General features: G+C 37.2%; 1 protein-coding gene and 1 non-coding gene across 2 annotated transcripts in view; both read right to left on the bottom strand.

The window, feature by feature from the left end:
- Positions 1-3,754: 3,754 nt before the first annotated feature.
- LOC146146604 (ras GTPase-activating protein 3-like) overlaps positions 3,755-26,798 on the bottom strand; it is a 34,658-nt gene continuing 11,614 nt past the window's right edge. The window contains exons 8-23 of the mRNA XM_083387306.1: positions 22,044-22,147; positions 16,556-16,654; positions 15,903-16,062; positions 15,311-15,465; positions 14,273-14,516; positions 13,326-13,449; positions 12,293-12,399; positions 11,330-11,491; positions 10,800-10,888; positions 9,618-9,810; positions 8,854-9,014; positions 8,295-8,342; positions 7,247-7,347; positions 6,491-6,662; positions 5,940-6,038; positions 3,755-5,448 (exon numbers count right to left, since the gene is read on the bottom strand). Of these exons, the coding sequence (XP_083243432.1) occupies positions 5,424-5,448; positions 5,940-6,038; positions 6,491-6,662; positions 7,247-7,347; positions 8,295-8,342; positions 8,854-9,014; positions 9,618-9,810; positions 10,800-10,888; positions 11,330-11,491; positions 12,293-12,399; positions 13,326-13,449; positions 14,273-14,516; positions 15,311-15,465; positions 15,903-16,062; positions 16,556-16,654; positions 22,044-22,147 (2,043 nt within the window). The 3' untranslated portion in view covers positions 3,755-5,423. The remainder of the gene's footprint in view (positions 5,449-5,939; positions 6,039-6,490; positions 6,663-7,246; positions 7,348-8,294; positions 8,343-8,853; positions 9,015-9,617; positions 9,811-10,799; positions 10,889-11,329; positions 11,492-12,292; positions 12,400-13,325; positions 13,450-14,272; positions 14,517-15,310; positions 15,466-15,902; positions 16,063-16,555; positions 16,655-22,043; positions 22,148-26,798) is intronic.
- Trnat-ggu (transfer RNA threonine (anticodon GGU)) lies at positions 6,146-6,220 on the bottom strand. Its single transcript has one exon. It is a non-coding gene; the product is annotated as a tRNA-Thr (tRNA).

Here is a 26,798-nt window from a genome sequence, read left to right on the forward strand (position 1 = left end):
GCGCCAAGATCTCTTGTACACAAATTTTCAGGTGTGCAATTAATGTTTTATGGACACGACGTCACACGTGGGGTTTGGAATTCAACCACAATCCCATTTTTTCCCGAAAAGTCGGTGTGGTATGCAGTTTTCTAATTATCGAGTGCGAGTGCAAATATATTACAAGTGAGAGCACCTGCTACAAAATGCAGACTGGATTAAAATTAGAATATTTTGGTTTTGAAATGATTTTTTTTACACAGCCATTTTGGGAAATACCCTAACATAGTTTCGTCGACAGACTTTGAACATAGAATTCAAACTTATCTCTGTGTTTGTTGAATGTTTATTGTACTATTCATTTAGAGCAGTGGTTCCCAAACTGTGGTACGCGTACCACCGGTGGTACGCGAGAGTCTTTCAGGTGGTACGCGACTAACTTCAGCATACGTATAAATTTCGAAAACGTTCAACTTTTTAAACTTTCAGATTGGGTAATTTGCCGTGCTGCGTTTTAGTTACCTTTAACTTGAGGTTTCGCACGTTTATGACGTAACACTTATCTTGTTCAAGATAATAAAACGCTAATTGTTAGCTGGTTTAATATATATGTAGTAATAAACTAATAGTGAGCGGTGTAGTTGTAGTATGTATCGACCAGCTGGTGAAGAAAAAACAACTATCGCATTGAACCTTGGGTTTTGTTTAATTTATGGCTTCTTTGTCTTCCTGGTATGGCGTTTGGTAAGTTTAATTCTGCTTACTTATTTTGTATAATATGCTAAAATAGTTAAAGCAGCGGTTCGCGGTTCTTAACCGGGGGGGGGGGGGGGTAGGGGTGCGCCCAGGAATTCTAAGGGGGGCGCGAGCTCGACTTTACATATTTTTAATTTTTGCAGTGATTTTAATGGTTTCGTTTGGGTTAGGCATAATTCCTACATACAAACTCTGTTTTTTGCCAACTTTAACATTAAAACTGCAAAAATTTTCGCGCTGCGCGCGAATCTTATAGTTCCCTTTTAGAAAATCCATGGTATCACCGTCCTATTAAATTAACTTATAGATAAACGATAAAAGCTATCGCCCTTTCGGACTATTTTTCATCCATATTTTATATATGATAACAGGCTATAGCAACAGGGGGAGTCGAACTTTTTTTGCGCGAAACTATATTGTTTTTGCAATATTGCCGTTGTATTGTGTGTCGTTACATCTTTTAAAACACGATAACGCAATGTTTAATATTTGCGCTTGACATTTTTTGCGCTCGACATAATAACTCTTACAACTGTGGAGTAAATGCCCTCGCAACACGTTTGTCAAAATCAGCTCGATAAAATCAATGTGTCGAGCTCGCGCAATTTGTTGCGTGCCCAATGCGAAACGCCTCTTCGGTTGCAGTTTAGCCAATTCGACCAACTAAAACTCAAAATTTTTCGCGCTTAGCGCGAAAAACAATCCCTTCCTTCACTATTTTCCTGTTTTCTCAGTGATATTTAATTGCAAAATGTCGAAATATTAGGGGGGCGCAAGGCATGAGAAAATTACCAAAGGGGGGCGAGGCTGAAAAAAGGTTAAGAACCACTGAGTTAAAGTTTGAGATATTCTGGTAAGGTGTAACTTAGGTGGTACATCAACACTGTACAAAAGCTCAAAATGGTTCGCGAGAAAAAAAGTTTGGGAATCACTGATTTAGAGAAAAAGCTTTTTACTATTTATGCGTTTTTTTCTACAATGAAAACTTGCCTACAAGACTATTGTAAATGTTGTAGTGGTTATAATTTCTAACTAGGGTCAATATTGTTGACTTGGCTTATTTCAAGAAAAAAATCGTTTACAAAATGTATCTGTAGCATCTTCATTGGAGTAATATACAGGTATAGTGAATCTGTAGGTCTGTTTTTAGCGGTAGCAATAATATTCCTGCTATATTTCTTTCTCCTTCGCCTCGTGTATGCCAATACCATTTGCACTTCCTCTCTTCACCAGACACCGCTCTGTCTCTCGGCGAGGCCAGAACAGCAATTTTTGGACTCTTTGCTTTCCTTCTATATGGAATAAACAAACAAGCTAACAGTAAACCTATTAGTCGGCATTACACCTTTTATAAAATATACTTACACAGGTATATTATGCGAGCCGGCAGAATGAACCACACAGGCATTGTTTTTTGAGTGTCCACTATTAACCGCCGAAAGGTCCGTTTTAATCAGCGCAATTTGTTCTCTGTTTGTCGATAATTCTGTAATGTCACCGACTGCGTTGTTTTCCTTGTCTAATGCTACTTTGTTGAATTACATTCTGTTTGCACATCCTGATTTAATTTGCTCTGAATCTCTCATTTTTTTAACGCTGTACATGACTTTTTTTTAGCTTCTCGTAGATTTTGATGCAAATTCTTTCCAGTGTCCAGTATTTAGTTATTACGTGTTGTTCCTTAAAATTGTTTGTTACTCGCTGTAATTGGTGTCGCGACAAAAGGTTTTCTTCAGTCTTAAGACTGCCACCTGATTGTCGTTAAATCAATAAAAAAAAAAAAAAAAAAAAAAAAAAAAAAAAACAACACAGGCCTGGTTTAGACAGTTACGTGTCTCTGATTCCGACAGATGTAGTAAACAGTATTCGCTGTGTCTTATTTCAGTGGTGATTTGCAATCAATCTATTTGGTATTGTGATAACATGGTAGGTCTTTGTGTTGTTTTTTTCTTTATTTATTCTTTTTGTCGTGTATTTTAACTAAACTGTTTACTTTATTCAACACTATTCTTAAAAAATCCGCTCGGTGTTTTCGTTAGCATTTTAATATTGATTTCTCTTTTTGATATGCCAAAAATATCAACTAAGCAGTTTCAAAATTTTTGACACTCAACACTAATGCAGTGCTTCATACACTGCGCTGTTCATGATAAACGTTTGCCTGAAAAGTCAAAATTTTGTCAAAAAACTTTTTTTGGGTCCAAAAAAAATCATCCCATTTTTTAACACATTAAATTTCTAAATAAAGTCGGAGCATAATGGCTGGAGGTTCTAGTTAAGACGTAGAATGAATATCAAAGCCCATACAGAAGTAGGTAGCATTTTGAACGTTTCGAATAACTCTTTATTCATTTTTTAACAATGATTGTTGTTCAATCGAAATATCTTTTATTTCATTATATCAGTGTATAGGTTTAAGTAAAATGTTGTTAGCGATTAAAACGTGCAAATCGTAAAGCTTCGAATGAAGAAAAATCCCGGACACGCTGTTACTGTTACGTCATAACCACCACCGAGACGTTTGCGACACCACGCGGAACATTTTGAAAAGTGTTGCAAAATAATTTGCAACAAACGCAAAAATGAGAAGAAAAATTTCAGAAACGTTGTTCTTTAAAGGCTCGAAACAACGCCAAGTCCATATAAAAACACGTTTAGGGCGGAAGTAGATTTAATGAGGTCAACAGAGTTTAAACTTTGCAAAAAAATACGGGGGTTTGCGAATTTGGTTCGACCATAGCACTTGTGGTTCTCAACCAGTGGGCCATGGAAACATTTTGAGGTGGACCACAGAACAATTTAAAAAGCTCTATTTATCGAATAATTTAGATTCACTTGTGTCACTATACCTAATTTTAAACGAATTTTCTTTGGAGAGAAATTGAGAAGAAATGTAAATTAAATTGCCAGCAGCAAGTATCTCACTAATGCACGGTTGAAAAAATAATCTGTTTTGAAATATGTTCTGCTGTTTTTTGTCCTAAACTTATTTTATAATTTGTCTTTTATGTATAATTAGGGCCACGAAAGAAGAAAGGTTGAGAACCACTGGGCTAGAAGGACCTCTGAACTTTCGCTGCAGCGATTTCATAAAAGTTACGTCATCAGACACACACGCAAAATACGGGAAATTCCCCGCAAACGTAAAGAAGCGTCGTACGAAAGAGAAAGATAAAACGAGATATTTTCCCTCGGTGCGAAAAAATAAACGAGCAGGTTTCCGCGAGAAAGGTATTTTGATGACGTCAGCAAACAAGTAATCCAACGAAATACGTCATCAATATCAGGGATGTCTGATAATATCGTACTCATCCGATACCAGCATAATTTGAGTGTTTTCCACTCTTAAAAGGTATTCTTTAAAATAGCAAATTAACAAAAAGGTAAAGAATTTTGCGCTAACTTAAAAATATAAAGTACGTTCGTTCCAATTTGATTAATTACGCTTATTGTAAGGTTTCTTAAACTTTTTTTACCGCGGACTCCCAACATTTTTTTTTGCCTCACGTGGACCACGGTAAGTAAAATATTTTTCCAAAATCACGTCATAAATTAACGTCACAATGCAAATAGACGTTATAAATCTGCTGATTTCAGTTTTAAAAGTGTGAAAGTGAGATGGAGTCCAAATACAGTTAGCGCAAAACCGTTTCATTTTCAATTAAACTGTCTTTTTTGAATAAATTATTACTTTTTAGAAATACACTAACATTTTAATTACGACCTCATGGACCCCCTAAAACTAGCTCACGGACCCCCAAGGGGTCCATGGACCCCAGTTTAAGAACCCCTGGCTTATTGGAATGACGTTGTTTCGTATTGTTTTGGACGGACATATTTTTTGCCTGAAATATCGTGTATTGGTATCGGAATAAGTATCGGACATCAGCGATCACTATTGGACGAGAGGCTGCGAGCTTGACACATTTAAGGCAGATCGGTGTTTTTTGACACTGTTGTCAGAAAAAGGCTACTTTATTACACACATAGGTAAATTAGTTTTCGATTGCGGTTTCCTTATAACGTCACAATCAATTTATGTCGTCACAATAGGGTTTAGCTCGAAGCAGCTAATAGATAATGGTCTGTGAAGCGATTTTTGACAAACTTCGAGATCTTTTTGCGGAAAAGTTGCAAATAATAAAAATATCAAAAAAGCGTAAATAAAATAATAATTTTGGAAGGTTCGTGATCGAAAATAATAAAAAAAGAAAAAAACAAGTAAAACAATAAAAGCGACTAAAATTCTTGCTGACGTTCGCATTTGATAGAAAAGTGATGCTGTGTTCGCATGCTGGGGGGGATGGGGGGCAAAATGTGACGTAACAAATAAAGGCGCGATCAGTGGAAAACAAAGGCGACGCGAGGTTGCTAAGCAACCAAGAGCTGTTCTCTCCCGCAACAAAAAAACGTTCGCTCAATTGTTTGCAAACAATCGACGACGATGACGTCATTCCACGCCTGACGTCATCAAACGTACGTCAGCAGCAAGGGGAGTGCGTTGTCTTGAAAACGAGTGAATATTCAAACCCGCGTATGACGTAATAAGTCGAATTGCGACGTCGCTAATAGCAACCTGACGCAATCATGTTTCGACCTCTCGCCACGATTGGTGACCTTGACTCGCGGCGTCCACGTGCAGGTTTGACCTTGGAAGGAAGCTGACCAATAGGAGGCGAGAACCTGGGTCACGTGTCGCCGTAAGGTCGTTCGCTGGAAAGAAAAATCGAAAGTTAAAGTTTGCGGCTGGTTAGCAGAAGAGCTGAGCAAAAATGAACTCTGGTAAACGCCAGTGTTGTAAACCATCATTTGAAAATAACTTACAATTTAAAAAAAAACCTAATCAAAGTGGTAAACTTATAGTGAGCAAATTGAATTGAAAATTAGAAAGCAAAATGTTTTACGTAAATAAATTCACCTAAAAAAAATATTTTATTATTTTTTTTTTAACGAAACACTTGATTTCAACACAAATAGAGACAATTACTGAAATCCAAGTCAACTCTTTTTGCAGTCAAATCAAGACATCTGAAAACAGTGATCCTGGTTTTACTCCGTTTTTAAAATTTTGAGTTTTATTGTTCAACTTAAAGACATTCAAAAAGTCAAAGACTTAGTGGAAACCCAGTGCTCACAAACACGCTACACTTGATATGGCTAAATACACGACAGTACATTGCGCATGCGCAGAAAGCGTCACTCACTGCGTGCCGAACTCCCTGCTCTTGCATCCGACCATCTGCTCGTACTTGTGGTGGAGTTCGTCCAACTTTCCGATGCATTCCAACATCGAACAAAGAGTCCTGAAAAGAATGTTAATATGTTTATAAGAGACCGCAAGTCTTCAACAGTAGCCGAATCAGTCTATCAATTAAGGAAATTCAAGCAAGGACAGGCTAAAAAAACAACTAGCCTGCAGTGAGGTTCGAACTCACGACCTCCGGCCATACCGGGACCGTCGCTCTACCAACTGAGCTACACAGGCTAAGAAGGAAGCAAGTCGAGAAACAACCATAGCACCACTGCTGCAAAAAATAATTCGTCTCGCTTGCTAACAAGTTGCCCCGACCTGCCATAAAGGCTTAACTAAAAATAACATGTTGGTGAAAAGAAAGATGTTGACAACCACTACTCTACAACTTCCTATTTCCCAGAAAAATTTTCCAAGACAGGTTAAAAAACGGGAAAAAAACTGCTTTAAAGGTTTAAAACGACTGATAAAAAGTGTTCTTTTCCAAGTCAGGTCGTGTCCCACCTGAAAGTGTGCTGCGGGTCGTCCACGTCAATGCCTGCAGTCCTTGCGGACGCAGCGGAAGGTCCAGCGGGTTCCAGGTCCGGGTCTTCCACCGACACATTCTCCTCCGAGTCGAACCGACTGCTTGTGGCAAGGTCAGGTCCAACGTACACAGCTCTGGCACCACACTCCTCTGCGATGGCATTTAAAGGTTGGGCGTTAGTGGTAAAGTAGATTTATTTAGACTATTTTGCGATACTATTTGTTGGTTGGGCGTTGATGCCAAACTAGATTTATTTAAAGAGTTTTTTTTTTCAATTGACTTCATTCTTTTGCAAAATAATTTATAGATTTAACTAGAGGGCTGTGTTTTTTTATCTTTAAAATACAGAATACGTTAGGTTAGGCGAGACCAAAAGCATTTGCCAAGTTGGCAAAACTTTATTACAAAGCGCTATACGGGTCCCAGGTGAGGTCCCTTTGAGCTAAAACTATTTACGATATTACTAAAAAGTAACACTGGCTTTGCGCGAGGCGCGAAACAAATAGAAGTTTAATTATATAAAAATACAGTTTGGAAAGGGCATGGTCGGGGGCAGTCTTATTCGTAACAATCATGTTTTAAGAAATTATGGGGTCATATGTAGCTTGTTCGCCATAAGTTCCCACCGCTACTTCAGTCACTAATTTTATATAACTTGTGAAGTAGGAAATCCAACTAACGCCAACTTCCTTGTAATTTAGGTAACCATATACAAACTAGTTTACCTCACTTACCTTGTAACTTATGTATTCGCTCGACAGAACCTGCCAAGAGATTGTAAACTCGTTCCAACTCGCGATCGAGGTCGGTGTTAAGTCTTATGGAAGCGGGAATCCTAAAAAAAAACATGGACTTTGGAGCATAATGGTTGGATGTTGTAGTTATTAGACGAAATAAGAATATCAAAGGCCATACAGAAGTAGGTAACATTTTGAGCAAAAAAAAATTAACATAACTATGTTGAAAATTAATAGAGTTATTCGAAATGTTTAAAATGATACCTACTTCAGTATGGGCTTTGATATTCTTAAAACAGAGACTCAAACACACCAATCGACGCGGCACTATTGTTTACAGTTAAGGTTAGAAATATCGTATAATATTGGATCGGGGCCGACACCCGATTTTCAGTGGCAGCATCGATTCTCGTCCGATACTAGGGCGGTAACAAAAACACATTTAACAGCAACTTTCAAAATACATAACTTGAGGCAGGGTGGTCCAACTTCTTTTCATCGCGGGCCAAAAACAAGGTTTATTTTATCTTGCGGGCCAATGTTTTTAAATTGCGATTCTTAGGCTTATTGCTGGCAAATTATATATAGCCTATGGCATATATACTAACTTTATGGAATGTATACCTTTGTTCAGTTACTTTGGCCCGCGGTCCTGCAGTTGGACCACGCTGACTTAAGTTAATAATAAACTAAATTTAAAAACTGGCTATTAAAGACTTTGGAAAAACATGGTTTTTCAAAGAACATACAATACGCAAATAAATAACATTCAAAAACGTTTCAAGCCGAAGTTAACGATCGGGCGAGACAGTGTGTCGAAAAATGGAAACTCTCCATTTAAAAATACCAACTTTGAAGACTCGAATATATACATAAAAGACACAGGGTTTTATACGCAAATAATCACCATTCAAAAACGTGTTAAGATTCTACTGGCTTTGTGGCAACGCTGTTAGCCCTGCGAATCAACGTTATCAAGTAAATCCACTAAACATTAACAAAGGGTAATTCCCCGCCCCAAGGAGTGGGTGAACTTTTTACTTACCCCGTGACCCTCGTGCATCCTGGGGCCTTCTGGGTGGTCGACGCACAGCTAAAAAAATAAATAAAATAAATTAGATACTCAAGTTCAGTGTTTTTTTATTAAAATTCTAGCTGCTAAAAATCGTTGCTCAAGTTTCAACAGTGAACCTAATTATGGGTCGCCAAGCATAGGATAAGAAACACTTGTTTAAATAAGTGGGGTACAGTGTTTGACCATTGCAATAAGACAAGGTTCACCAACTCATTGTATGTCAACGCATAATTGTCAGTTAAAAATTATAGAGGCCCACAGATACCTTACTGAGGTTGGTTTTGGCCCGCAACTAGAAAAAGACAGCCCACCTCGTGATATTTGGTTAAACCGATAAGAAAGGACTATAGTTTAACCCAGTGGTTTGCACAGTTAATGTACTGTTTGCCTGTTTTTAATCTCATTTATAGCAATGTTACACAATACGAGCAAGGGTGTCGCGTAATAAAAAATATAATTCCTGTAGGGTGCCGCAAGCCAATAAAAGTTTGAGAACCACTGGTTTAACCTCTCAACCTTCCTGACTCACCACATGTACTTTCCCTGCAGGAATGCGCCAGGGTGGTAGTTCTGGGCTCTGTTGCGGTTGCTGGTGCACACTTTAAGCAGCACGTCCATCCATTCCTTCTGCTCCACTGAGTTGCTCGCCTTACAGTAGAGAACACGCGTCGGCTGGATGACCTGGAACATCTGGATGAGGAGTTAAGGGTTAGGAATTAAACCAGGGGTCGGCAACGTACGGCCAATATCACGTTTTAACAACAAAATTGTCGGTTAGAACAATCCGCTGAAACCTTTTTTGGAGTTTGGCTTTAGCACGCGACTGGGAAGGGGATAACTTAAAAATACATTTATTGTGTTGACCTAAATAATTTGTATTGTGCCTTTTATGTGTGATCATTTAGGCGATTATTTTTTGTCATAAAAATGCAAAATTTCGAGCAATAATATGAGAAAAATCTTTTGATAAAATTTATCAAAAACTATTTCTTTTAGACAAAATTTTTTGTCGAGGTTTATGCAAACTTTTTAAAAAATGTTAATTTAAAAAGACAAACAACTATAACAAAATAACATTTTGTCCAATGTCATTCAAAAAAATGTTTGTCGAAACTGGACAAAAATGTCAAAAATGATGTTTGTTAAAACTGACAAAAATGCTTGAGGCCGGCAAATTAATAAAAAAAGCATATTTATCAAATATTGACCCCAAAATCGCCGCAACTATCAATAACTCCGATCAAACAACTACAGTATGTGGCGCAAAGCATGTGACGCGGCGCTCAAACTCACATATCTCATCCTGAAGGATTCTTCCTGTAGTTGCTCAACTCCCCTTATATCCTGTACGGGAATAACACACAGAGGTTTGCTGGATCGCTTCTTGCTGTAGGTAAGCTCGTAGTTGGTCAGCGCGAAGTAACGGGTCTTGAAGTTCTTGCGCGTTAGAAGGAAGGTTCGGCCTTGCGCACGCTTCACTATTTCGCTACAACGAGAAAAATAAAGTGGTTTTGAAGAAAGTATTTTTTTTAATATTGTCATACACTGGTTTTTGACCATTTCACTTAAACGAGGAGAAACAAGTGGTGTATCTTTCTTAAAGATTAGAAGAATTTTGTGTTTTATTTTAATATTGACATTTACTGGATTTATGGGTATGTCTGAAAATTTCACTTAAACGAGAAGAAAAAAATGTTTTTATCGCTTGTTTGGTTCAGAAGAATGACTTGAATACCATTTTGGCTATATTAGGGGATCTTTTCTTAAAGTTTAGGAGATTTTTGGCTATTTTTTTATTGTTATACACTGTATTTATGGGGATAGTCTGACCATTTCACCTAAACGAGAAGAAAAAAGCGCTTTTTCACATGTTCGGATCAGAAGAATAACCTAACTAGACATTTTTCGATATTAAAGTATCTCAATCAAGAACAGCCCGTCTGCTAATTGTAAGTGTTAACCAACATATGCGAGACCTATTCGAGTCAAATAACACCGAACGCTAGTAGCCCATGAGTGCAAATGTAATTGTAAACCAACGTTTCGGCATGCTTTAGGGGTAATCTTTTTTAAAGTTTAGGTGATTTTTCCGACTCCGGCAAAATGTGCGAAAAAATGCGGTAGGTATACAGCAACCCACTCTTAAGGGTGCCATATAATTCATCCACCCACATTACATGGTTGGAAAATATCCACCATATGCTATTCCGCATTTACGATTTATAGTTGGCGGCCATATAAGTTTTAAAATATGGTACTGCGCATGCGCACGTCGGACTCAAGACTCGGTTAGTTTTACCCCGAATTCGACGTTCGGCAGCCCTGGTGTAAACAGTCTCACGCTCAAATGTTCCAAGCATCTTCACTTAGACTGGCCTATTACTGGTCAAGATCCAATAAGACACACTGCGAGTAACCACTCAATTAAGTAATACCCAGAGTTCCAAAAGCTGTGGTGCGACTTGAAATGCTTACCCCTCTTTGAGCATGACTTTCTCCAATATGGAGCTCGATCGACCTTTGCAATCCAGACACTTCATAGTGGAAGATATGACGTCGATAAACTGCGATAAAAGCAGTGTGTGATTATTCTATTTTCAACAAACAAGGAAATAGCTTTGATGTACCAGTAAAGAACCTAAGGAACAACGGCACATTTATATGAGATTTGATATTCTTGCTATAAGTCAATGTTTCAAATTGAAATGTCTGGCCGTATGTATCCCCATAAAAATCTGATTTGGTTCGCATCAGCACACTTTATCAAAATAAACAAGGTAGATAGAAGCTCGTTCTAAAACTGCCAGAAATATATAAGGAATGGGTTCTATTGTATAATTCTAACGTTGTATATATAAGGTTGCACTGAAAATGTATTAATAGTGGAACATCTCACATAATTATGGCATTAATCTTCCCATCATGTGGCACTCTAGAATAACATACTTTTCTGGCGTATAGGTATAAAATTGAACAGTGAAGCTAGACTTGAAGACAAGACCTACATTTTGCACGTTGTCCATGTGTTCTTGCTTGACGTATCGGTTGAAGAAAGCGTTGATGTACGGAGCTGTGGTGTGAGTTCCAGATGGCTTGGGCATCGACTGGTTGCACAAATGCTGGACGATCTTCGACACAAGAGTGCACGTCCGGGTGGCGTTCAGGTCCTTGGATACGAAAAATGGAGTATAAGGCTTATTAAGGGTTGCCACACAATTTGATGAAAAAATTTAAAAGAGTTCAAAGACTTTTCAAAGATATGAAATTGGATCGCTCAATGTTTTCTTTTAATTATAATTCGAAAACAGTAAAATGGTACGGTCATTGGCCAACACAAGAATAAATACTTGTCTAACACGTCACAACGACGTCATCCATTTTTTGGGGGGAAACAACATTCAAAATTCTAATAGAAACTCGAAATTGGTCTCATATGAAAGAATAAACCGAGGGTGGCAAAAAAGTAGCTTTACCAAAAAAATTCACAGCGTTTCAAAGAGAAGCGCGATGTTTTTTTTATATAATTCGAAAAAAGTAGCAAACGGGTACGGTCATTGATCAACACAAGAATAAATATTTGAAAATTTGGTTTTGCAACAGCACTTTACTCCCCAAAAATATTCCGGAAATATGATGTCTAACGCGTTATAATGACGTCATTTATTCCTCATAGGCTACAAAATTTCTTATAGAAACTCAAGATTGATCTCATATGAAAGAATAAACAAAGGGTGACAAAAAAGTATATTTGACCAAACCGTTTGGTCCAAGTTATGTGACGTCATCACGGCATCTTATACAATGAACGCTGTAAATAATGTAACATTACTAAAGGGCGCCAGTTTATGTGCGGTAAGGATAAATACTACTGCAAAATATTTTTTCAATAAAGTAAGAAGAATAGTAAACTTACTTCTACAAAAACAACAGAAAATTCTTGTTACAATATTGTTACGTCATAAACTCACGAGGTCTTCGCTGACGAGTTTGTACTTCCGCGGACAAAGCAGCGCCGCCGCGAAGAAGCGGAGAAATATGAAGCTCGCCACTGCGCTGTAGCGCGCGTTCTGGTCGTCTGTGACGTCACAAAAAGAGGGTAAGAGTTTTGCTAGGAAAAATATTTAAAAAACTAAAACGTTTATTCAAAACGCTAAAAAACTTGTCTTTTTACACACTTTTGAAGGGTTACTTTTAAAAATAACAATAACAATGGGCTTGTTACGTCATAGAGTAGGGCTTATACTCCATTTTTTAATCGTACATTTTAGTTGCCGACTTTATAGTAATATAATCGTCTTTTGGCAAAAGTCACCGCGGTTTAATTCGGTGTGAAAATTGTAATCATAAAAACCTAACAGACAAATAAAAAAGTCCAACAGCGAAGTAGCAAAAGAGTTGCATCGTTCGTATAATAAAAGCAAAATTTAGACATTTAATCGTGTATTTCAAGCGGATTGTTAACCATTAACTTCATTTTAGCATTGCTCAACAAAAAAAATATAAAATATGTGTCAAAAAAAGCGGTGTTTGTAGTTCGTTAAAATCCCACTTATATCAATGAATTTTCCACTTAAAATGGAATTAGGCCGGCAACAATGTTACTCTGCTTTTAAGGCAGGGGTTCTGAAATTGGGGCCTGTGGGCCTCTTGGGGCTACGTGTAAATATGGGGTCATGAAGGCCTAATCGAAATTTTGGTGTATACTTTTTAAAACATAATTATTTTAAAAAGAAGATTTTAATTGAAAATTGGCACCTTCTAGTTTCAGTTTAACACTTGCTGGATGGAAATCAGCAGATTTTTTACGTCAGTTTGTTGTCAGACGTCAATTTGTGACGTCATCTATAAAAGTGCCATGCCAACCTAGTCCAAGAGAAATAAAAATTATTTTTGGGGGTCCAAATTAAAAAAAGTTGAAAAAACTGTTGTAAGGCATTCAACAAAGCTTTATATCGGGCTTGATTCGATATTATCGGACAACATCATATTATTACGTCATACCTGGCAGGTGCTTGGTCGCCGAATTTCTCAGTCCGTTGAAAACCTCACACATGACCGAAGGGCATTGTGGGGCGGATTTGAGGATTGACGTCACAACGTCGATGACGTATTCCCACAGGTTGTTCTGCAACAATGACAATTGTGACGTGATAAAGGTGAAAATGTCTCAAAAAACTAACAAGTGAAACATTGGGAAAACTTTCGGGGTGTGAGAATATATTATTACAACTTGGTCCAATAATGAGTAAACAACTCGATGAAATACAGAGTAAAAACTTTTTTAATTAGTTAAACAACGAGTAAGAACTTTTTTACTCGTTAAGAGAGAATATATAATTTTAAAATCCTTTTAGTCGCGCTTCTGCTTTTACTTCGTGCATTTTAATTTTCACTTCTACTTTGATCTGATGAGGCACGGTTGTGCGGAAGCTTGTCGAGATCATCAATACAATTTGTCTTTATATAGTGCCACATGATTTTCCTATTTAATTAGACAAATACGGCTATTTACAAAGGTATATAATTGTAGATAGGGTTAAAACAAGTATAGAGCTCGTTCCAAACAACGAATACATTTATAGATTGCGCAAATTTTTATAGATTGCGCAAATTTTAGCAATTTTTTAGAAAGTAAAGGCTCAACCGACTTGGTAAATCTAATTTAACAAATTTCACTTGGGTAAAAAATTTACTTTCTTTTTCAAGAAATTTTTTTTCAGAATTCAAAATTTCACGTTCTTTCTCGAAAAAATTGTTTTTTTTAATTTGAAATTTGATGTTCTTTTTGAACAAATTTTACTTTCAATACTTTGGAGTTTTACTTTAATTATTTAATATATTTTTTTAATAATTTTCTTGTTTTTTTTGTTTTATAAAATTTTTTACCGCTTAAAACGCCATATAAACACAGACCACACACAGACAGACAAACGAAACCACCGACCCACCATGTTGGCTGTTGGCTGCTCCGATCCCTGCGACGACCCGTCGGTCGATGACGTACTCGATGACATCACGTTGCTAGATGACGTCACACGTGACGGGTCGATCTCGCAGCTTTTGCGCTCGGACCTGATCCTCTCGACGTAGGAGCCGAGCACGTTGGAAAGGTAATTGCTACCAACCAATCGCATCGTCTCCTCGATGAGGCCTGACACGAAACTCGAGCTTCGGAAGAGAGCAGCCGAGTTGCTGCGGATGGGGTAAGATGGGGTTAGTGTGGGGCTACATGGGTAAAACATGGGTCTAAAGGGGGTGGGGTCACTATTGGGTAAATTATGACAAGTTGCTGCGAATGGGGTAACATTTGGGGTTAGTGTTGTGTGGGGCTACATGAGTAAGACATGAGCATGAAAGAGGTAGGGTCACTATTGGGTAAATTATAGGACCAAAAAGCGGTTAATTAGAGGTGAACACTGAGTTGCTGCGAATGAGTAAGATTTGTGAGTAGATTGTGAGTTATTGCGATTGATGTAGGGTTTCTAGTATCAAGAACTGAAGAAGAGCCGAGTTGCTACGGATAGGGTAAGATTTTGGGTAGTGTGGGTAACATAGTGTGGGGTAACGGGTTTAAAAACTGACAGGTAACTATTGGGTAAGGTATGGAGTTAGGTAATATTTTGGGTTAGAGGTAATATTTTGGGTTAGTGTGGGGGATTGCAAGAGGATGAAAAGCTGGGGGTTACCATTAGGTAAATTGTGGAGTTTGGGACATCGCGGGATTAGAGTGCGACAGGATGGTAGTTTGTAAGTTCGTGGAAGGTAAGATCAAGGGTTTGGGGTTTAAGTGGAACTTCAGAAGATTTCAAGCGAGTTGTTGCGGATAAATCGGGCGTTTGGTGTGGGCAGAGATTTTTAAACTTTTTTTTTTTTAAATCGCGACGCTAGGGTGGGTCGTCAGCAGGTTGTAACACACTTGTAACACTCAATACTTGTGTAGAGTTCTAGCAATCTTGTTAGTTCACACATTGCCAGAATTTAAGTACCTCGATTTTGCGATCTCTTCGTCAGCTAGAGGTTCGATCAGGTCGCTGAGCATGTTTTGCTGCAGAAAGATACGGACCAGGGACCTGACGACCTGACTACGGTTGCGGACACCACACACAGTGGACATGACACAGCTCCACGTGGAAGACACAGGCTGAAAGTGACATAAAAAGGATAAAATATTAAGCTTTAACCTGTTTAAATGACAAATTTTAACGTGGAAGACACAAGCTGGAAGTGACACAAAAAGGAAAAAAATATTATCAGGCTTTAATATGGTTGAAAGACACAGGCTGGACGTGACACAAAAAAGATAATTAATCTAGAAGCTTTAACTTGGTTAAAATACAAGTTACATATAAAAGACACAAGCTTTAAATGACACAAAAGGAATACAAAATTAAGCTTTTAACCTGGTTAGCGACACAGTTAAATGTAAAAGACACAGAATGGAAGGGACATAAAAAGGATAATCTAGTAAGCTTTACCTTGAATAAAAGACAACTACGAAGGTAATTTAGCGATAACTATAAAACAATGTTATAAAATATCAAAAAGACAGGGAAAAAACTTCAAAGCAGCGAAACTCACTTCAGAGTTGACGGAAGATACAAGAAGTTGAAGAAGTTCGTTGTAGACGAAAGATGGAAAGACGTGATCCTTGATGTAGGTGATCTTGACTCGGATCGAACCGAAATCCTCTTTTACCCCATTCCCTGTGTTCTTGCCAGATCGGGGGTGGAGAAGATACCTGGGGGTGTGTAGGGGTTAGGTGGGGTATTGGATCGGTAAGGACAGTGTTTCTTAACCTTTGGTAACCTGTCGAACCCCTAAGTTGTTCTGCAAGCTTTAGTCGAACCCAAAATTTTCGCTCAGTATTCGTTTCTTCCTCCTTATTTAGGTTAAATCGGCCAAAATTTCAATTTATAACGTTACATGACACTTTGCCTCATAAAACAGATTCGAATTTAGCTTGAAATAACAGCATTTATGTTTCAGAGGACGTTCTCGCCGAACCCTTGAAACAGCTGCGTCGAACCCCGAACCATTGGGTTAGGAGTTAAGAAAATAAGCCAAGATTAATAAAAATACTTTGAATTTTTTTCTACTAACTCATAAAATAATTTTGTCGCAAAAAATACTAACTCTTTCGCTCAGTTTTGTCGCGAAAATGCTGATGATTAGTTTCCCAGCAACATCTCACACTTTTTCACTAAAAATTGGGGCAAAAAATCTTCACTCACCATCCCGTGTGTGTCTTGGCATCGATAAGCGACGAGAGTGGGATTCGAACTTCTCCCAAGAATTCGTCGCCAAGAGTACCGGAGCTGTACACCGACAACCTAAGAGTATAGGGGTTTAATGTAACGTTGTACACCGACAACCTAAGAGTATAGGGGTTTAATGTAACGTTGTACACCGACAACCTAAGAATGTAGAGGGTTTAAAGCAGTGTTTGTAAACCCAAGGGTCGTATAATTTGGTTGGTAAGTTGCGTAAGAAAATACAAAAATCATGGAAATGTTAACCTTTGGACATTGACCTTAACTGAAATCAATTGATTGTAGGGCACTAGATTAACTGTTGAAACATATTTCAACCTTGTTAAAGTAGGAATTAAAGTTTGCCTTTGTAGCGTAATGATTATTGGAGGTTGCAGTAAGACGTTTATATTAAAAAGACTATCAACGTTGAAAATGAATAATGATTAATTCGAAACATTTAAAATGCTACCTATAATTCTGTATGGGCTTTGATATTCTAACTAAGCTTCGCCATGATTGTTATAATTTACGTTTACAAATAAAATACAAGAGGATTGGTCATACTTGAGGAACCAGGTAAAAACAACAACTATAATTGCAAAACCACGGCCTTTGCCATACCGGGGTCGTCGTTTCACCAAACTGGACACGACAGTCCTAATAATTCATCAACCGAGAAAGCAAGTTACCTTAACTTGCCCCAGCATTATGTCGTACGTGCCTCAATACTGTAGGCCCTTTCACATAACCCAAGCGCAAAGTCAATTCCAGCTTAAATCGGTTGTATTTGCGCAACTATAACCGCATCCGCAAAGAGTGCGGGGCACATAGAGGCCAAACCCAACGTCTTGTTTGCAGTCCTGGCTCCCAATTTAGCATTGGCGGGCCAAGGCAGACAACGCGGCCACAACGACGCGTACAACTGCATAAGCCAAGCCCGTAAAAGTATTTCCGCCATCGAGTTTACGGCCAGCTCGTAAAACACCGCTGCTGCTGTTTGCACGACGCTAAACGCGCAACACAGCTGTGAGTACAAACCAAGTGTTGCGATGACTTAAGTCAGTTTTTTTACTTGGTTTAAGTTCACTTAAGTCAATGTTTTTTCTTTTGTTTTACTTTAGTCTTACGGACAAATTACTTGACTTGACTTAAGTCTTTTGGACAAATTACTTATCTTGACTTAAGTCTTTTGGACAAATTACTTGACTGGACTTAAGTCTTTTGGACAAATTACTTGACTTAAGTCTTCTGGAAGAATGACTTTTTTCATTAAACATTTTTTTTATAAAATTGGGTTATTTATTTTAAGTTTTACATGTTTCGTTTTTGTTATTTTCAGTTAAGTCATGCTCATAACAATTGGACGAGTTTGTCATTTTCAATCGTTAACGTTTTGTATTTTTGACTTGGAAGTTCAATTGCTCTTATTATGACTAGGACTGAAATTATTTTGCAAACGAATTGACTGAAACTCATTTCGTAATACCTTGTTTACTGACAAACCATATAAGTTAATGAGTTAAAATTTTGTATTCGCACGCCAATGCGAGTGCAATTCGCTCAGGGCAAGTGCCAAAATTTGATTTATCAGACCTACGGATTTAATCTGCAATCTTAAACGCCCAAATATTATAGGCCAATTAGTACGTAAATCACACTTGATACACACTGGCACAACTACAACAACGAATTACACACGACCAAAAACGATCAAAACTATTCAATACGCGCCGAAATAGAAAAGTTGTTTTATAATGCCCAGGTTGTGTTATAATAGCTTTTTATTTTTTACTCAATGATGTGTTGCCAAATGTTTTTCTCTTTCGACCCACAACGTAACTTTTTCGACCCACAACGTAACGTGATACAATATTCTTAGCGTTTGAGGTTGCTTGTTCTTCTGACATTTTGCTAGTTTATACATCCTTAATTTAACATTGCTAATATTTTGTACTAACAATTGTTGCGTTACTTACTGTTAGCAATGTAAAAACAAAACACATTTCTTCATATTTAAATCAGGTCTTAAAATTTGGGTCTAAACGAAAACTAAACAGTATAAATTGTATGGTGGAAACAACGAAAAAATATTATAAATTTATTTCACTACAGCACTTTGAAAAAAAATTAAAAAAATTGAGCATTTCAAAAAAGTAAGACTTTTAAAAAACCGAAGGTTTAATTCCAAAAATTCCCAAATCAATTGAAAAACAATCAAAGAGTTTTATAATATTAAACAACTTTGTAGCGACCCTGTGGTGATCGTAGAATCGAAAGATATTCTACAAACGTAAACAACGCGACAACAACAATAACACGCCGCGCGTTGCTCTGTTACGTCACACTTGCCCTCGGTTAACCCAGGGTTTTGACGAGGGGTCAGCCGAACTTGTGATTTATTATCGGCGCACGCGAAAGCGGAACACGCGACAGCTGAGTTGGTTACGTTACGTTAAGATTCGTAAGCGGTTTGGTAATATAAAACAAAGCTAGCATAGGATATAGCTCTGCTTTTGCCAGATTTTGAAAACTTGATTATTGTTGCCCCTTATTTCTATAAGATTGTAAAGAAAAGGTTTGGCGCCTTTTTTGTAAAAACGGCAGTGTTGTAAACAAGTCACTTTGAAATTAACTCAAGACCCCAGTGGAGTCATTTGTGAAAGAACTCCAAGCCAAGTCTTTTAAAAACAATGCCAAGTCAAGACATAATTAAAGCAGGTCAATGCCAAGTCAAGTCATTTGTACAGCAAGACAACAACTCCCATTAAGTTAAATAACTTGTATGAAAAAAAAATTGATTAACAGATAACATTGGTAAGCTCGTCTAATTCTGAGCAAAATTTAACTTAAATATAACAAAACACAAAAAATCATGTAGCAATTTATTTGTTTTACGTGGTAAAAATCAGCTCAATGTTATAATAAATAGTTAAATGAGCAACCTTAATTTTAACCCAAGACATTTGACTCAATTCCTTAAGTCAAAGTCAAGTAATTTGTAAAAACACCATAGTCCAGTAAAGTCATTTTACCAAACCGACTTAAATAAAGTAAAGTCATTTGACAACAGTGACTTAAGTCAAGTCATTTGAAAAATCAGGGAAATATGTGCACTCAAGTCAAGTGATCAACTTGAGTCATTACAACACTACCGGTAACAAGGCTAACCGTCCGAAATCATTTTATTTGGGCGCTTAGAATAACACTTGAGAAAGTACCTTTGCCATCCAGCGAAACGTCAGGCCATTCATAAATCACACGTATTAATATTCCAAACTACTTGGAAGTTACAGTTTATTTGCTAGGTTGTGCGGAATTACGTCATGGTAAATAATGCTATATAGTTGTTTGACTAATTGTCAGAGTCTCAAATCACACGCTTCATACAGAATGTAAAGTCATTTCAGGAAGATTTAACATTATTTACGCCTAAACTTTTGCTAGGGGTGATCGAAGCACTCTAAGAAAATTTCGGCGTCCATGGGTTGAAAACACACCGAAATAAGTTTTCTCCCATAAAACTGTGTAGAAATGTTAGTTTGTAAGGAACCAGTAACAAGCCTAAACGTCCGGAATCGTTTTATCTGCGGGCGCTAAGAACGACACTTGAGAAAGTTCCTTTGGCGCTCGGCGAAACGTCAGGCCATTCATAAATCACGCAGCCACAGTACTGGGCGTCTTATCACTAGCGTAATCGGCAGTTAGATCGTAAACCTGCCTGTCCGAAGCGGCCTTTTAAGGCTGGCAAGTCGAGATTGTGATAAAATCGACTTTTTTCAGCCGTCACAACGCCAATTCGATGGGAGATTAACGTTGGCCGTTTAAAAACGTGGATGTTTCAAGAAGGGAAGGCAACATGTTTTTTTTTCTTCGGCAAAAACGAGTTTTTCACCTATGTTCCGATTGGCAGGAGTTTTTCGGCTAATGAAACACTTTTAATGATGTATATATAAAAGTGTTTTAATGGTAAATGACTTGACTAAGTGCACTTATAAACCACTGTTTTCAAATGACTCGAGTCAATGACTTTGACTTTAGTCGTTCAGGTAAAATGATTTGACTTAAGTCTTTCGGACAAATGACTTGACGTGGACCGAAGTCATTCAGTCGAAATTAAGTATTTTTATTATTATTACATTTAATTAAAATAGGGGTATTTATCTTAATTTTTTGCACGTAAAACAATTAGCTTGCTGTATATTGGGTTTGTGTTATCTTTTAGTTAAAACCCAGCTTGAAGATCGCGCATCGATAAAATTAAGAAACAGCAAAAACCATTCTAGTTAAAAGTTGAACTAGGCGCAAAAAGAACAAGAACTACAACATATACGTCATCACAAACGTGCAATGAATCGCTGCGGACACACAACTGACGTTTAAATGATCTATGTAGAAATTCAAGTTAAGCGGAATGCGCTTAAATATAAGGCGATAGGATTTTTTATTTTTAAAAAAGTGTCGAAGGAGTTATTTAACGCAACTTCGCATACATCCAAACTTATTGGTGTAGGTTTTTGGGATGTCTGACATAATAGAATATGAAATCATATTCGTTCTATTGACCAATAATTGAAATATATTGAAAAGATATATCTTTGAAAGATATATTATGCACACACATATATGTGTTCAACAACTGTGATCTAGCCTTTCTGAAGTTGCTTTTGACCAACGATAACGGCTTACGTATCATTAGAACACCAAAAGCCTGGTATAAGCAACTTATATTGAAGAGGATCAACAGAACAATATCGTTCAATAAAAGATTCGCACACATGTGTTCAATAACTGTGCCCTTCTGAAGCTGCTTTTTGGCCAACGATTACGGCTTACGTATCATTATACCGAAAGACATGACTAACGAAATCTGTCGATCAATGATGCTTCATTGCATGATCATTGATCGACAGATTCGGTGAGTTTGCGATGGCTTTCGGTGTACTAATTACTGGTCCGGTGCCAATATGATGCCGATTTTATTTTTTTTATTCCGGCCATAAATTGCTTTCTAAAGCTGAGTCTTTTACGTTAAAATGTGATTCTTCATAACATATTACAATTTGTTGACTCCGGTTCAAAACAAAGCGTTAATTTGATGTATTTTAGTGCCTTAGTATTCTGAATGATAATGACGGTTTGCTGTGATACAAAGAAATAAGCTTGATTTGCTAGGTTTTTCAATATTTTCAGAAAAAAACAATAAGCCACATATTTCATAGTTCTTATGTCGCAAATGGTAAAGTGAACTCTTCCCGCAATGGTAAAGTAACTATCAAATATAAGTATTCTTACCAAGCAACGTTAAACAAGATTTGGTCTAACAAGTTGAAAAGAATTATCCTTTGCTCATTTTCATTTCATTAATATGTTATATCTAACCTAGTAGTGACTTGGTATTGCATTGGACGACCGGTATTCTTGCTTAAATGTTTGAGCATCAGTAATCGAAAACACCTCTACAACTTACTTTAGTGTCAATGCTGTCCAATGCTCTTGCTCGTTGACTTTCATTTCGTTTCCGCCCAAAGTTAAGTCGAACCAGGAACGACGCAGGTTGTTATTTTTGTTCAACTGCAACAATTGGCAGAATGGTTAAACAATGGTTAAAAAAAATGGTTCGACAAAAAATAGAAAATGGTCCGCAAACTTTGACATTACTTAAATTAAAATATATGTGATGCACGGGGGAGTTTCAAATAATGCTCGAAATAACGGCATTCTTAGTCTAATTTTACGAAAATTGGTCTGTAGAGCTTTTGAGTCACACGACGCAAGACGCCATACAATGCATGTCGCCTTTGGGCTGAATAGATTTAGTAAATCGGAAAAAATGGTGCGAAAAAAACCAGGCATTTAATTAAACATATAGGCTTGGAGTTTTGCTACTGTTTTTAGTCTTAAAATTCCTACCTAAATGTTTTTTTGTGCAATGACACTCTGGAAAATACCACTATGAGCAGGCTTATGAAGGATTAATGCGTTGTGCAGCTTCTTTGTGTATTCTTGTGATAGGTGTTAGAAATTGTTTTATTCTACGCACATCGCAAGTTATTTAAAAACAAATGGGTATTTGTTGGAAAGCATATACTTGTTATTCTATAATTAATGAAAACAATTCATGAGAAACGAAATGCTACACATAGTTCGTTGGCGTCGGATTGAATTTCATAATTGAGATAACGATAGCAGCAAAATTGCCAAACATCACCTAACCATTAACTAAAGATGATACAAGCTCGTATCGAAACGTCTTAATCAAGATGATGTCGATCTACTCGATCTTGTTGGCTTTGTAATTCATTATCAAGCTACATTACATATCCGTACATAGTGTACCCAATCACCTTACCAGCTATATATGGGAAGATTAACTGGCCGAGAATTTCTACTGTTAAAACTGTGCGTAGACTCCATCAGGTTGAAACACAGTGTCTTATTTGATATCTTAAAGCCAAGTGTCTCAAATTACCTATTCGCGTCAATTTTAAAAGCCAGTGCATCGCGCGTTGGATTGTCTGTAAAAGGGAAAACCCCGACCCGGGGCTAGCGACTCGGTCAAGGTTGAAGCAAGGTCACGGACTTGTAGCAACAAAACAACCCGGGGACATGGCGATTTGAAGAATCAACATCTTGTGATCAGACTCGGATACTTGGACAACTACATGGGCCTAGTTGGGTACACTATGCACGGATCTGTAATGTAGCTTGATAAAGAATTACAACTGAAGATGATACAAGTTCGTACCGAAACGTCTTAATCAAAATGATGGCGATCTACTCGACATTTTTGGCTTTGCAATCCAGTATATTATCAAGCAACTAGTTGTCTAAGTATATATGCTCATTGTGTAGTATTAGATGTGACAAATCAAATGATAGACATAAGAAGAATATTAAAGCCCTTACAGAAAAAGGTTGCATTTTCAACGTTTTCGCGTAAAAATTCAAAATAAAACTGAGCAGCTCTGATGTTAACTCTCAATCTCTCACCTAATCTTACAAAACAAGCAGAAAAACATCCAGATGTCCAAGTCTGTTTGTTGTGCCCGTCTTATGTTTATTACGTAACAGGGGGAGGGTTTGGCGCTATGTTTTTCGCGCGCGAGAACGCCTTAATTTGGCGCGAATAGCGACAGCGGGTTGTGCCGGTTTTCTCAATGCAGCGAGTTTTGTCTAAGGCGCGCAAAACAAGGCATTTATCACGGCCGAATCGCGGGAAATAGCGATTAGGAGAAAAGTGCCTTGAGCTTCCTGGCCTTGCTCGATTTTGCTGAGTCGGCGCTAATTTTTTCTGCTTTCGAGAAAGGCTGTGTGCTTTGCAATTCGGCGAATGCATGTTCATTGTTGTGTGGTGTGGCTCTTTTTGTGTGCATTGGCCTTTTATTGAGAAAATGTTCTGAAATATGCGTGCAGGGCGATTTTTGGGAAATACCGAAATATCGGTGTGTCGATAATATTTTTTATACCGATATAATTATGAATCGGTAATTCTGGGTCAATATTTTTACCAATATTTTACTATCAAAATATTATATACTCTTTCCTTAAAAACAAGAAAATTTCCTTTTTTGTAAATTGGTCTTTTGCTTTTAGTTTCTTTGTAAACTGATTTAACATAAAGTGTGCTTTATGGTGTTCAGGAACCTGAAAAGTATCGCAAAAACAAGTGTTGCATGATAAAAAGGTACACCAATTACCACAGCCCAGGTATATAAAATCAGTATTAGTATCGGCCTAAAAGTGATCGCAATTCTCAACACTTTCTGGTCACGTACGAACTAGTGGCTATTTAATTTCATCGCGTATAAAAAAAAACTTTTATTTTTAATCAAGTTAATTAATGGTTCATATAACACCTCGTATCAGAAAATACGATTTTTCAAAATTACTTAAGTTTATAGAAAACCAAATAATAGTGACACATTTTCAATTATTGGTCAACATAACAACTCATTTTAGGAAACTAACATTTCTCAAAATTACGAAAACCATAAAATCATTATAGATTCTAAATTATAGGCCATTATAATGCGGCGGAGAGGGAATACAAATTCAGGCCGCCACAACAACAGAACACTTTGCCCACCGCTGCTCCGGCCGTATCGCGCGTGAATTTGTTTTTTTTTTGTCATAGCTTACATGTGTATTTTAATTTAAGCGCTAACGGGAAAATAAAAATTACTTACTTACTTACTTGCTAATTTCCTCAAGGAATAATACTAAAAGCTGCCCGTGTAATAAAGGACTATGCTTCAAAGTTTAAAGCATCGCTTTATTTTTGAAGACTGTGCATGGAATCAATTATTAAAGGCTGGCCTTAAGTTTATTATTACTGTTGAAATTTACTAAATCCCATTGCAAGTTTTTACACAACAGAAGTGGCCAAACCACAAGACGCTTGCGGCTCTCACGTTACTTAGTTACTTCTTTCGATTCAATTAATTTTTCAAAAAAATCGATTTAAAATTAATTTACCAGGCAAAACACTCCTGGGCTGTGCGCTATTATAGCTTAGCTTTTTGAAAAAGCAACACAAACTCGCTATAATGCCTTATAAGAGTTCAAAAATTAGTAATTTACGAAAGATGTTTTCAAAAAACGTTTGCAAAGTGAGTTTCAAAACTAAAGGTTGACAGATTTTTAGGGAATCTAAAGATAAAGATGTTGTGAATTTTCGTTTTGGCGTAACTTGATGGGTTTTTTACCAGGCATTAACGTAAAACAAAAACTAATTTAAAAAATAAAACTACTATATTATCAAAATACTACGGTTGCTAACGGTCATAATAAAGCTCGTAATTTGGCATTTGGTTTATAGCAATTGACAGGCGTCTTAAGTTGGTTAAATAAGGTGTGTGATTAAATAATTAAAAAAATCGATGGGCTACGTTAATTAATTAAAGTCTAACAACTCCAATTAACCCAAGAATTTAGATCGATAAAAAATCACAATTAAATTGAAAAAAGGGCGTTTGAAGGTCAAGGAATTTACAGTCTGTTTGTAAGCAACGTCAAACACACAGGAATTCGGCGAATACTAAACGACAAGTCGCCTTGCAGTGTTAGGATTAAAGGCATTACTATATACACCAGCCATATATAAATAGGGTGTTAAATGACATCAAAGAACTCATTTTCGCCTCAAGTTTAATTAGACATATACAGCGTTAACACTTAAAGGTGTTAAAGCCTACTTAATCCCACGACCAACGGCGTTTACATTCGTTTTCCACTTGATAAAGTAATGAGAATATCTTTAAGACAATGCGTCGATGTATCACCATTAATGAAGGGATCAATTCTCGTACAGATACACAAACTTTGAGATTAGGAGAAGCGGTTTTTAAGGTATACAAGCTTCATGTATTGGAAACAAACTTGAAAGCTTTTAGGCCGTTTGGCAACCCTCAGTTTTAAGGATTTGCGATTAGGGAAAATTCTCCTGTTATTTCACTCTTGCGGGCAACGATTATGCAACTACTCGTCGACCAACTTTTATGACTCTGTGCTGGGTTTTACAGACCATGACTAACGAATTGTACAAGACGCTTAACCGTATGTTTAAATCTTGACTTCGGTATGCTTTTTATATATGATTTGACATCTAGTTCTGTATTGGCATTGGTATGTCTTTTTCACACCACCTATATTTATTGAAAATTGTTGGGTTTTTCTTTGAATAACTTATTTCTGTTGCTCGCTGCGGATGATGTTTTTTAAGTAAGTTATATCTATTTCAAACGAACATAGAGTAACTCGGTATAAAATGGCGTATCTTTATGGAATCCAAAACCATTGGCAGCAGGTTTCTGCTTGTCGATCACTGTTCCACTGACGAGTGTATTAACAATAAAACCTGAGTAAACCAGGATCAGACATTGTTTAAAAGAATATCTATATCGCCTAAATCGACATCATCTTGATAAAGACGTTTTGATACGCACTTGTATCATCATCAGTTAAGGTGGCTGAAATGTTTTCATCCTTGATTGATATTTTTGGCGCATAATGGTTGGAGCTTGTAGTAAGGCGTAGTAAGAACATCAAAGCCCACACAGTAGTATTCTGTATATATTCTTACTACGGCAATTATTATTATTTGGAGGCGCGCAATAATTAGCGGACGAGAAACTGCAGACTTACTCGACCTAATTGGCTTTGAAAATTCAGTTTCAAGAGTTGAGCAGTTGTCCTAGTGTTGACCACATGGCTTATAAACATG

This window comes from Ascidiella aspersa, chromosome 4, assembly GCF_963924565.1.
Source record: "Ascidiella aspersa chromosome 4, kaAscAspe10.2, whole genome shotgun sequence".
Taxonomy (NCBI): Eukaryota; Metazoa; Chordata; class Ascidiacea; order Phlebobranchia; family Ascidiidae; genus Ascidiella; species Ascidiella aspersa.